At 39.6% G+C, this 13,028-nt stretch overlaps 1 protein-coding gene across 7 annotated transcripts in view; it reads right to left on the bottom strand.

Moving 5' to 3' along the window:
- BICC1 (BicC family RNA binding protein 1) overlaps nucleotides 1-13,028 on the bottom strand; it is a 354,032-nt gene that overhangs the window by 248,202 nt on the left and 92,802 nt on the right. For all 7 annotated transcript variants that reach the window (XM_069571646.1, XM_069571644.1, XM_069571647.1 and 4 more), the window contains exon 2: nucleotides 2,684-2,730. In XM_069571646.1, coding sequence (XP_069427747.1) covers nucleotides 2,684-2,730 — 47 coding nt within the window. The remainder of the gene's footprint in view (nucleotides 1-2,683; nucleotides 2,731-13,028) is intronic.

The raw sequence follows: 13,028 nt of genomic DNA, 5'->3' as shown, positions 1-13,028 counted from the left end.
AAAAGCATTTTTTCCAAAGATGCTCACAACCAACAATGTGGCTTATTTTTTGTTCCTAAATGTTTCCCAAAATGCTATTATTTTTAAATGGGAAATACACAACTGAAAGAAAGTTCCTGGAGGACAATTCAAAACTCCTCCTTTCCTTCATTCTAATGTAGGCTGTAATTTATTCTTCTCTCTGGTCAAAACACTAAAAACTACTTTTCTGACATCTGAGCTGTTCCACTTTTATTAAGTTACAGGAGCTTTTTCCCATGGTAAGTACCCAAATCTGACACGGACCCTTGTTGATCAGGAAGACACTCTTTATTGAGCTAAAGAAGAAAATGAGATTAAAAAGTACTCCATTTAGTTACTCAGAGACCTCATTAACCTGTGATCAAGAATGGAATCCATGATTCCAACTCAGGGTTTGTGGGATGCACGTATGTTCCCGGATTCAGACATGTGTTTCCATTTAAACTGCTGGAATGTATGCATAGCTCTGTAAAGAGTGATAAATATTAGCAAATCTCCTAAGAATGAAGGTCCTTTATGACCACATACACCGTGTTTTGATTCCGTTTTTAAAATGTGAGTCATATCAAGCTGAACAGTCTGTTTTTTACATCTCTTCACAAGTTAAAGAACTAAAAAAAAAAAAAAAAATCCTTCCATAGATTGCATCTATTTGTACCATCACAGACAAACCAAGGCAACTCTGTGATTTCTATTTGTCTTCTCTTTTCTTTGCCTTGTGGCAAGCCTACCCCAGCCAAAAGCAGAGATTCTGAATTGCCCACGCATTGAGTACAAGCTGTACACGAACCAATGTCAGATAATGCCAAGCGAGGGGGCTTCAGACCTAGCATACAAATTTCAACAGCAGGGGCCTAAAAAGCAGGGATGGAAAACTGTGGTCTGGCATATTCTATTTGGCCAGGACAGCAAATTTTTAATTAAATCCCTTTAGGAATGCACCCCCACCCCCATACAAAGAAGGTACTTCATTATATAGGACAGTAAACCTCACCTGCACTATGGGCCTCTCAGATGATGCTTTGAAATGTGAATGCTGCATGAATTTCTCCACATCGGAGCTTTTCTCCATTCTGTTTCTTCACTCAGCATGCTCTTTCTACCCACCCAAGCCTATCCCTCTACTTGGCTAATTTCCACTTTTCAAAAGATCTCAAGAAGTCCTTTTTAATCTCCTCAAGTCCCAGTCAAGAGCTTAATCCTCTCTGGCCCAGACTCCCCTGCTATTTAGGCAGCTATATAATCAAACACCAGACTAATTCCTTTAGGGCGGGGACTATGCCTTGCTCATTTGGTCTTTCCAGTGTGTTGCCCACAGCAGGTGGTAAACAAATATTTTCAGAATGAAGAAAGGGCAAGACCAGTATCAGCTCTGAAAATATTCACTTTTAATATCCTTGAAAGAAAATGCAGATGAATAATTAACTTAACAAAAAAAAAGATCAGATCACACAGAAAGCAAGAGAATAAAGAAGCTTACTTGTAAAAGCCACATCTGGTCACACAGGTATTTTCCAAAAGCTTGATGACCTACCACAGCGATATTTAACCACATCCATAGTTGCTACTGGGTGTCACTCTAAGAGAAACTGTGTATCTGTTCCTACATACATGCTTTCTGGATACCAACAACAAACACAAATATCAACATAATAAACTCAAATGAACAGAATAAACTCAAATGAACTCAAAAGAAAGAAGGATGGGAACTTGAGTTAACTTCTTGGCAAAGACAGACATCTTCCCTTACATAAAACACTTACTTTAAAACAGAGCTAACCAGAAGCAATCAACTGCTCTCGACAGTATCTCAAATCACTTGCCATCAGTTTTACTCCTGTTTCCCTTTATGACTGGCCAGGCTGACTTCACTGAAGGTCAGAACTTATAGAGGGCCACCAGGGATATAATAGACCAGGTTACCAGTCGTGAGCAGAGAGGTCCAGTAAGCATCTTCTGTCAATTTTATCACCCTATCCATGGTCATGCTTACCAGAAATGAAGCCTCTGACGTGGGGAGAGGGGAGGAGAGGGTGTGATGTATGAAGAGAGTAACATGGAGACTTACATTACCACATGTAAAATAGATAGCTACCATATGTAAAATAGACAGGCAATGGGAATCTGCTGGATGTCTCAGGAAACTCAAACAGGGGCTCTGCATCAACCTAGAGGGGTGGGATGGGGTGGGGTGGGCTGGGGAGGGAGATGGGACGGAGGTTCAAAAGGGAGGGGATATATGTATACCTATGGCTGATTAATGTTGAGGTTTGACAGAAAACAACAAAATTCTGCAACACAATTATCTTCTATTAAAAAATAATTAAAAAAAAAAAAAGAAAGACTCCTCTCCAGCTCCCTAGGTCAGGTATGTGTTTAAGGAGGGAGGAAACAGGCAAAGAGAACAGGTAAGGAAGATAATCCGGCAGCAGATGAGGCAGTCCTCGCCTCCAAGGCTTCGTCAAGTTTGCCCAGAGGGAGCTGCCTTTGAAGGATTCTATCCCAAACAGCCCACCACCCTTTTCTTGCCCCGAGCATCTTCAGCTATAAACCTAGTCCCCTCCACAGAGAAGGGGGAGCTTTCAGGGGCTTCCGATGTAGCTACTGAGACAGGTACATTCCTCTTTAATTATCGCCAAGACAGGAGTAAAAAGTCACTTACCTTCTGAAAAAAGTCTTCCCCACTTTTGCCTTTTCCTTCGGCAGCAGCTGTAAATAAAAATGTATACGTTTAAAATAGTTTCGTTTTCCAACCTATGTATTCAAAACACTCTCAAGTATCAGGCACAAGAACACAGAGGTAAACAAGATGCCAGCCTCGCTCTCCCCAAGCTGAGTGCCTGTTCACAGGCCTCATCTGTGATATGAAATGGAAAATAAAACACTAGTCCTATCAATCAGACATCTTTAGATACCTTCGCACTCTGTTTTCTGTCTAAAACCCTCACAAGCCTCTATTTTCACACACAGATGAAAGTAATCTTGTTTTTTTTTTTCATAGTTAAGGAGCTACACATATGAACAAATGCAACTACCAATAGAATCATCTGTACTGCTGTGAGTACTTCCTGTCTGGAATCAGTTCCAAGCAAGAGACTGCCTTTTCAAGTGATGGCTCATCTGACAAGGCCTCCTCGGAGCTATTTCAGGTTTATGCTTTGCACTGATTATATAATCTACTTGGATTTCAGCTGGCATCATACATGACTTTAATTCACTCCTTTATGCACATTTACAAACAGAGAGACAAAAGAACAAGAGAATTACAAAGTCATGGTCAAGGTCCCAGACAAAATTTCACCCAAGATTAATTTAAAGGTCATTGTATTTGAACATTTTTTTGTGTGTCTAAATGGTAGCCTACAAATAAAGGACAAGCCCAGTTTTATATGTGCAAAAGTTTTAAGGTCCTGTGCACGTTTTCTTTTTAACCTTCAGAGAGAGGAGAACAAAGACCTAATGGCATCTTGCTTGCAACAGCCTCAAATCACATCTTTCAGAATGTAAACACTCGGTCTCGGATTCAGGCAGAGGTGAAACAGTGGTTAACAGAAAAAGCCACCCCCTGGCCAGGACAGAGAAATGAGCTGGAGCAAGAACTTCTAAGTTGAAATCTAGAAGACTGGTACCCCAAACACCTAATGGGCAATACCATCAAGGGACCCTACCTGTATATGTGTGTGTGTGTGTGTGTGTGTGTGTGTGTGTGCACGCCTGTATGTCTGTGTGTGTGTGTAACAAGTACACTCGCTAAAGTTCCTGAAAACTCAAGAATTGTGGCCAATCAGTCCATTAAGTAGAGAATTCAAAATTCAAAGAAATCCTCTCTGCCCCAGAAAAACAGTAGTAAAGTCTAAATTCTTTTGTCACCAACTTTAATTTCACAGTTAAATGTAAGATATCTTCTACTATTTTGTAAAACTGTGTATTTTTATTGACATGTTTTCATCTAAAAAGCAGAGCACAGAGTACACGTTTCTGTGATTTTCAAAGAGAGTTTGGGAAATGTATAAAACAAGAGCTAAAAAGAAATAATAAATTTAAAACTGTATTCTAATATGTGGCGGCTAAATAGTCCCTCAAAGATGTCATGTTCTCATCCCTGGACTGTGAATAAGTCACCTTATATATGCTAAAGGGATTTTGTGGGTGTGATTAAATTAAGACCTTGAGATGGGAAGTATATCCTGAATTAGGCAGGTGGACCCACTGTAATCACAAGGAGCCCTTTTAAGAAGGGAGAAGGAAGGTCAGAGTCCAAGAAGGCAATGTGACAACAGAATCAGAAGGAGAGAAGGGCATTGATTGCAAAGGAGGGAGTCAGAGCAGAGAAACTTACAGAGATGCTATACTGCTGGCTTTGAATGTGGAGGAGGGGCCACAAGCCAAGCAATACAGGCACCCTCTAGAAGTTGGGAAAGGAAGGATCTGGATTTTCCTCTAGGGTCTTTGGAGAAGTGCAGCCCTGACAATACCTTAGGATAGCCCAAATAAAACACATTTCTGACTTCTGACCACCGGCACTATAAGATAATAAGTTTATCTGTTACAGCAGAAAAGGAAACAAATACGTAATTTCAATGCCATCTTAACTTCACTTTTTGCACAAACACATCATCAACAGGACAAACTGAGCACAGACACTGATGTGAGCATCTGAATCACACATTTCCACAGATTTTATATTCTGGCTGCACCTTGTGGCATGTGGGGCCTTAGTTCCCTGACCAGGGACCTAACTGCAACCCTTGTACTGAAAGTGGGCAGTATTAACCACTGGACCAGCAGGGAAGTGACACAAATTTTTTACAGTTAACTCTACAAATTATGATTTTTTTCACGCTAACTAGGGAATATACCAATAGTGAATTCTTGAAAGAACATAAAGAAGCAATTTTGAACAAAAAATAAGAGAGAGAAAAGAAGGTGAACATGGTTGGTCCTAGCCAGAGGGCCAGAAACATAAAAGATCGGCACCCAAACTTAATGACACAAATGCCCTGGGGACACTTCAACTCAGCTACCTCTTGGGCTGGCTTTATCTCTACAGCTAAAAATAGTTTAAAGTCACTCCTGCTCCATGATACAACTGTGTGGCAATGAAAACTGCATACCAGGCCACAAAGATTAGAAAAAAATTAGAAAAACATCAAGGGAACTCTTCTTTCAAAAAGAAATTTTACAATCAAAGGTATATTCAAAAGCCTATCAAGCAGGGCAGATAAAAGCTTTCACCCACTGAAGACTCCTTCGCAACTTAAAATTCATCGGTTTAAATTTCATGATACAATGATGTTTTATTACAGAAACCAGAAACTTCCTTTAAGATACTTACTTTGCTCATGACAAACGCATTATGTCACAACCTTGAAATGCCCCTTCATGCCAAGTCCAGCTAAACAGACTTCACAGACCAGCCTTTCAATCCCTAGATGAATTAAAAGCCGGGGCAGGGGGAGGGGTGGAATTTCCTTAGTTACACACAAATTATAATTACGCTCCCACCAGGAAAACATCTAAAATTTAACCAGAAACCTGCACCTTTAACAACCTTATGATCTAAGGGGCAGCTGGAAATCGCACAATTGGTGCCATCAAAAATCTCTGGCTTTTTTCATTCCAGAATGTTTATGTACAAGAAACTCCAAATCTGAGCCTGAATTTCCCCTAAGTCCTATGACAGTCCACTTCCTAAGCCAACAAGGACCTGGGACAAGCCTCTGGTTGGACTCGTGGGTGGTCACGGTCTCTGGAACAAACCAAGGTGAGTCCCAGTCATCGGCCCTCTGCTGGGAGCATCCTTACCTCACCCCCAGGTTGCTGGGTCTCCTGCACTTTCACTGACTCCACACAAGCAAAGCTGCCAAGACCAGAGAAGACAATCAAGGGAGAACAACATTTCCCCCAAGTATTCTCTCCCCTCCCGATCCTTCTGTGCTCAAATTTGAGAATTCCATACTCTAAACTCCTCAGCATTAAAATAACAACTCCTCTTGAATAAACTGAGAGATTGAGAAGACGGAGGTTTGTGGAATATTTTTAGGTATATAAGATGTTCTTTCTATAGAAAGAAAGTTCACTCTTTCACTCCACAAGTACATGAGTCTCATGCTGGTGACTCAACATAGGCCAGGCCCTGCCTTCATTCAGCTTACAACCTTGACTCATATAGTCAAAGCACCCGATGAGTGAGGTCCAAGACAAAACTAAAACTCAGTTCTAGGGACAAGGGTCCCAGAGCTCTTTTCACAGTCACCACTCCATCCAAATTAAACTTATTAGAAATCTTAGCTACTCTTATTCTGGACAATGCACTAAAAAGCTAGTCATTTTACTCTTAACACTAGGACTAGGTAGCTACTGTTAGGACTCAAAATTAAAGGGTTCTTCCAGGCAGACCACTTGAGAGCTAGGTTGCAAGAAAAAATAGGAGGTATGATAATATCTTAATGCAATGATTTTTTCGAGGGGAAAACATCGCCCTGTGAAATGAGCCAACCCAGACTTGATGTCATGGAGCTCTGTGACCTTTGAAAAGTCTGACTATATTCTGTGGTACAACAGTTCTATCAAGCCTCACATTCTTATACAATGATACAGCCCCATCTTTTTCATTCACAGCAACATGAAAACATACGTAATGATTTAGCAGGCTTTTTCTAACTGTCCTTACAAAACAATTTCTGCCTGCCTGATGTTCCAAAAGTTAATCATTTGATAGTTAAAAAAATCTTTGGAATCTTCCTGCCAATGAAAGCAATTGTCTTTATTTTCATGACATATAATTCCAGGAATAAATCACTTCACTACTACTGAAACATGGCTTCATGGATTGTGCAGGTAGAGCATTTCACATTTTAAGCTGAACAATTCATTTTTTATGTTTATTATAATTTCTCCAATGCTTTGGCCTATTTTATTTCATATCTTTGCTTCGTAAGAAATATGGGATGGCAAAAGCCACAGCCAATAAAAACAGCAAAAGTTGAGACAGGTGTAAACTATTACAATCCCCCAAACTACAGGGAAAGTCTAGTTAATTACCGAATTAAAGGTGAGGGCTCGATTTTCAATTCTTCGCAGGGCATATGGAAACTTATTCAAATACCCTTTTCATTCTGAAATGCTTTTCCATAACATCTGATGCTTTATACAGCCAAATCTAAAAACATAAGGGCCAAGGGTCATGTATTTCATATTTGAAATACAGTATGGAATAAAGTAATGGTTTTTTTCACCCTTGTGGAATCTGAGCAAGAAAAGACCAAATTCAAATTACAAAAAAATAACTGAGAAATAATTCTTTAAATCTGTTAAGATTCAGGACATTCCCGCCCCCCTGTATTCCCCAGCTGTAGCAGATTTGCAACTAAGAAGGCTGCTGCATTTCAAGTTCACCTGAAAGACAACTATAACTGTTTAGCTAGTCTGATTCTCTTGCAAAAATATTTTACTAACAATTTTTAAAACATTCACTTACTGTGTCTATTTAATCCATATGCTGAAAGAACTATACCATATATTTTATTCGGATATTACTGTTTTCAGAAAACTTCCCTATTTGGCTGATTCTGCTGAAAGAGGAATCAGCAACAGATGTCCAAGATGAAGTTTCTGTATACTCCCTTTTAAAAGGGAGTTTTAAAAGAACCTTTTAGAGAACCTTTTAAAGTTCTCTTTCAGTAAGAACTAAACCTTTGTCCAATGGGAATCTTTTAAAAATGCTTTTTTATTTGTGTGCTTACCTGTGCCAGGTCTGAGTTGCAGCACACAGGATCTTAAGCTGCTGCATGTAGGATTCTGCTTCCCTGACCAGGGATTGAATCCAGGCCCCACGCATTGGGAGTGCAGAGTCTTGGCCAATGGACAACCAAGGAAGTCTTCAGAGAACTTTTTATGTTCAATAACCATATCTAACAGTCTAGACTGGCATGCAAAGCTCTGACAACTGACTGAAGTAATAGCAGACATTAAGTCAATTTTTAAAGTTTCTTCAGTTCTCAATCAAAGTCGCTCAAATACTCCAGCCAACTAAAGAACATCTCCCAGTTTAAACTCCAGCAGTAAGTAGTGTCATTTGAAGGTAGTATATCATAGTTAAGTGGAAGGATGTTCAGACCTCATCTTTCCTAAAACCCCTTACCTGCTTCCTAAGTCCACTGAGAGCAAATCAAATTCGCTCACCCTGAAAAAAACAAAAAAATCATGTAGGCCTACCAAAAAAATTCAAGAAACAGCCAAAAATTAAAATAAATTTTATCTTAAGAGTGGCTGGGTATTTAAGAATGGTTTCTTCAGCTTCGGATTTATCCTTAAGATACTGTTTCATTATTGTAGTTTAGAAAAATTCCCATGTTCAAAAATGCAATAAATTGTTTAAGGGGACTGGGATTACAAAACAAGACATACAACATGGTCAATTCTATACTTAAGTATACATGTATGCACACACATATAATGTATATGCTAGAGGGAAAGGAAAAAAAGATAAACATCAAAATATGAACAAGCGGTATCTGAGTGGTTGAATTATTGGGTTATTTATCACTTCCTTCTTTGCATTTTTCAGAATGCCTTTAAATAGCTTGAATAAATAGGTTTCAATAGCCTTCAATTAGGGGGGAAAAATCAGGTTAACAGTCATTTGAACCCTTTTAGAGAGAACCAAGATTTTACCATCACTGGGGCCACATTTCCAGCCCAACATGTATAACAGAAGCTGATAAACATCTAAGTCCAATGTGCACATAAGCTACCTAAGGAGACAATGACTAACAGACTAATGTAATAGGACAGTTAACAGCCCACAAAACCACGCCTGGCACTGAACATCACAGGCCTTAATTAACCTAGCACTTTCTAGACTGAAATACTGATTTATCTGCAACTGATTCTGAGTAAAAAAGTTTAAACAATGCCTAGAGTTCACAACTTCACAACTGAAAACACTTAAACAATCCAATATTTGGAAAACCTCTGAGTCACATCCAAATATAACAGCTAAACAAAAGACAGAAAGAGATGCTCTCTAAAATGCACGAACCAGGGGAGACCTTACTTACTATGTTTCTCATTTTATATATAAGTTATACTTTAAAAGAAGGCCATTTTTGGTGATGGAAGGTAACTAGAAGAAAAGGAAGGCCGTTTTTTATTGAAAGGGCACATCAAATGAAATATGAGCTAAAACAGATAATACCTGTTATATTTATGTTATATTTAGATTTACCACATTCTAAAAGGGTTCAATGGCTAAGGGTTTTAAAGAAAAGAAATGGATAATCTATGATAACTGGGCTAAGAGCGCAGGCCATTACCTGAATGATACCTACACCAAAAATCCAAGACATCCATTGAGGCTGTTTTTTTTCATTTCCCACCGAAGTTTCAACAGAACTAACAGGGATGCCAAATATTATGATGGGGGTGAGAAGTCCTTCTATCTCTTCTATTAATGGTGGGCCACTGATGCTTCTTTCAAGTTAATACCTGCTAGCTCAAACAATTAAGTCCTTTGCAGACTACACATCTCAACATTCAGACTTCAGGGAACTTTTTTTTCACATTCAATCTCTCAGGGCAATAAAGCTCTGTCAATATTTCAGAGCCGAGGACAACCTAAGACAGTGGAGGCCCTGCCACACGCAGGGCAGTCTAGGAGTCTCGGACATAGGCCAGTGTTCTCTCATCTACGGGCTCTAGTTTCAGAAAGTATCTGTTGCCGTCAAACATAAGAAAACAAATATTCACCAACATTTACATTATATTATTCATTGCTTCAAACACACTTGAACTCTTCAAGAAACTTGGCTAAGAGTTTATTCAGACTTCAAATTTATTGGCCTGACAATGAAGACTTCCTTGAGGGCTGATGACCCTAACATACATCAATGGACTCTGAGTCCAGTTGATTAACAAAAACTTTGGTCTTGTCAAATGTCTTTCATTCACACCCTATTCCTTCTTACATAAGCAATCTCTGAAGCATCATTTAGTTTGGCCTGTGGTCACAAACACTATTTGATGACTTGAGTATTTACACAATATTTTTTTTAAGCAACACTCTTCTAGCTTTATCAGACACTAAAGGATGTTCATGGCCTTTATACAGCTCACAAGGACTCTGCCACAGAGCTGTGCTATGGCTACGGAGTGCTTGAAATGTGGCTCGTCTGAACCCAGATGTGCTGAAAGAATTAAAAACACACTGGATTTCAAAGACAATGCAAAAGAAAGCAAAAACCTCATTAACTGATTATATGTTGAAAGTGTACCATATTTATACATTGGGTTAAAGGAAACAATATTAAAATTTACTGCACTTGTTTTATTTTTCATGTCATTAGAAAATTCTACATTACACTGTGGTTCATATCCCATTTCCATGTCACAATGCTCCTACAGTGGATAATAACTCTGCTACTACCCACAGAGGATTAAAAAGATTCAAGCAGAGATCACAGTGACATGTCTGAAGGACCAAAAACAATGAATACTTCCAAACAGGAGGAGTCCTCAGCAGCTTGAAATCCAAGCTGTATCTGTCTTAACCCCCTAGGAACATTTTAAAGGAAAAAGCAAAAGGCTACCTGGTGTTGGTGGAGGTGGTGGGAGGGGTAAGGAATTAGAGTAGTTTGAATAAAATATGTAACATTAATAACCATTTCCTTAATGCTCAGCTTTGGCCCAACCCAAATCTATTTAAGAGTTTATGTAGATGGTTATTCCATGAATGAAGTTTATATTTCTTTTGTTGTAGTAACATGGCAATGAGCACGCCAACTGGTTTTAAATCAGAACCAAATGTGTTTCAGGCATGTTAAAGTTCAGGTTATCTGCAAAAATCTGCGGGTGATCTATTTGCTATTCTCCCCTCCGAAATGGACACATGGGTGGAAGGGTATAAAGATGTGCTTCCTTTCACCAGGACTTCTTCAATTCATTTTAACTCTGGAAGACTCATTTATTGATTCATTTAGACAACAGTTATTTAGCACCTGAGGAATATACAGAGAGATCAAAATTATGGAGTCAGAGAAAACTGGGTTCACCTCCAGGTTTGCCATTGACTGTAACTCCAAGTGACTTAGTCTCCCAAAAGCTCTATTTTCACCTTCAAAAATGTAAATACACACTCAATAAGAATTTTAAAAATGGTAACCTGCAACTCTGACCTCAAAGAACCTACATCTTACCTGTAAGTTCTTTGAGGTCAGTAATTTAAAATGACAAGAGTACTCTAAAAGGTTGGACATTATTTAGGAGTCATAGATTACAGGAATTCAAAGTATGGATGTAGCAGGGAGCTTCTGAACTGCCTGTTTAACATGGGAAAGGACTGAGACACATCTCACAAGGGGAGTTGTGGAAAGTGAAATCTGGGCAGAGAAAACGCGGTAGATGCCCATGCCTGTTTCTCAAAAGCTTCAGTTTCCCTTTTATGTGCCTCAGAGCACTTAAAATAGAACCTCTGGGCTTCTCTAGGAGTCCAGTGGTTAGGACTCTGCACTTCCAATGGTAGGGATTCAATCCCGGGTCGGGGAACTAAGATCTCACATGCTGCACAGCATGGCCAAAAACTAATAATAACTAGAAGCAAGGCGTGGGGTTCTATTGTCCCACCTCCCCACAGTGGGAATCGGCGGCACCACACTAAGAATTTCGGGGACAACAGTGGCATTAAGGGAATGACTTATGGGGCAACAGACTTGAGGAGCCCTTTTGCTTTTAAGTCTTCTTGGCAGTACAGAATCCAATGGGAAGACAAACAGAAAAAGGTGAGACAGTGGAAAGGCAGTGGTACAGACGACACCTGCGGCAGTCCAAAGAGAAGACAAGCCTCTGCACAAAACAGACAGATCTGAACATATCTGAAGGTCATTGAGAAAAACTCCACATACAGCAGTATTGGTGATGCTCCATACCACTGCACTTAGGCACTAAATGCAGTGCTAAATGAGTGTCTAGCTGTCCACTCTTCTATGACTTTAGAACTTGTACCAACAGAATGTTGTTGACCTGCCACTCCTAACAACTATTATGCAAGACTGCAATCCTCACTGCAAGGAGAACTCCAGCTCTGGCAATGTACCCTCTCTACACTTTCACTTTCTCCACAAAATCAACCTGTTCCAGGCAGATTCTTTACCATCTGAGCCACCGGAGAAGCCCAGTGAACTATCACGTGGACAAGGAATTCACATGGCCTTTCCATAATCTTTTATGTGGTCAATACATTTAACTGCATCACAAAATTTATCTTGTTTCACTGGATGCTCCCACTGGCACAAAGAAGGGAGATCTACTGAAGCCAAAAAAAAAAAAAAAACTGGACCAAGGCTTTCTCGGGTTCCAGGGGACTGTAGTTACAGCAACTTGGAAGACATACTGGAGGAGAAGAGTGCTCATGAAAAAAATTGCCCTCTGATCCCACAGAATCTTAATCACTGCAGTATCCTAGGAATACACATTTTTATAAACATGCTGGATAATTCTCACATACAGTTAAGTCTCAAGCACTGTGACATTGCCAAAATTATGTGGTGACGCCAGTGCTTTCCTTTCCAAACTATCAGTCAAACTGGTTTTCTATCATCCTAGCTCAGTTGCCCATGACCATCTACTGCACTTTTCACCTGAACCCCAGGACTACACAGAAATACAATTATTCTGAGGCAGGTAAAGGGTTTAAATCTGACAGCCTCAGTCACTCTTGGCACTGAGGCCATCCCAATGCTCTGAATGTTCATCATAATTCTTTATGGCCCAGAGAAATTTTCAGAACTCACTAACAGATGGTAGAAGTGGTCAAAGACTTAACTTTTATTATTAAAACTGCTTCCAGCCCTTTCTAAACCTGCTCTACTCAAGGTCTGTTGAATGAACACTGCCTCACATTGCATCTCATTAGAAGAGATCTCTAGAGCTAATAATAATCAGCACATGTCCAGAGGCCTAGAGGACGTTTCCCCACACTCAAGAGGACCAGGTTATGATCTACAGGTTTA

This window comes from Ovis canadensis, chromosome 25 (genome assembly GCF_042477335.2).
Source record: "Ovis canadensis isolate MfBH-ARS-UI-01 breed Bighorn chromosome 25, ARS-UI_OviCan_v2, whole genome shotgun sequence".
NCBI lineage: Eukaryota > Metazoa > Chordata > Mammalia > Artiodactyla > Bovidae > Ovis > Ovis canadensis.
Note: the sequence above shows the minus strand (reverse complement) of the source record. Positions and strands in the feature narration are given on the sequence as shown.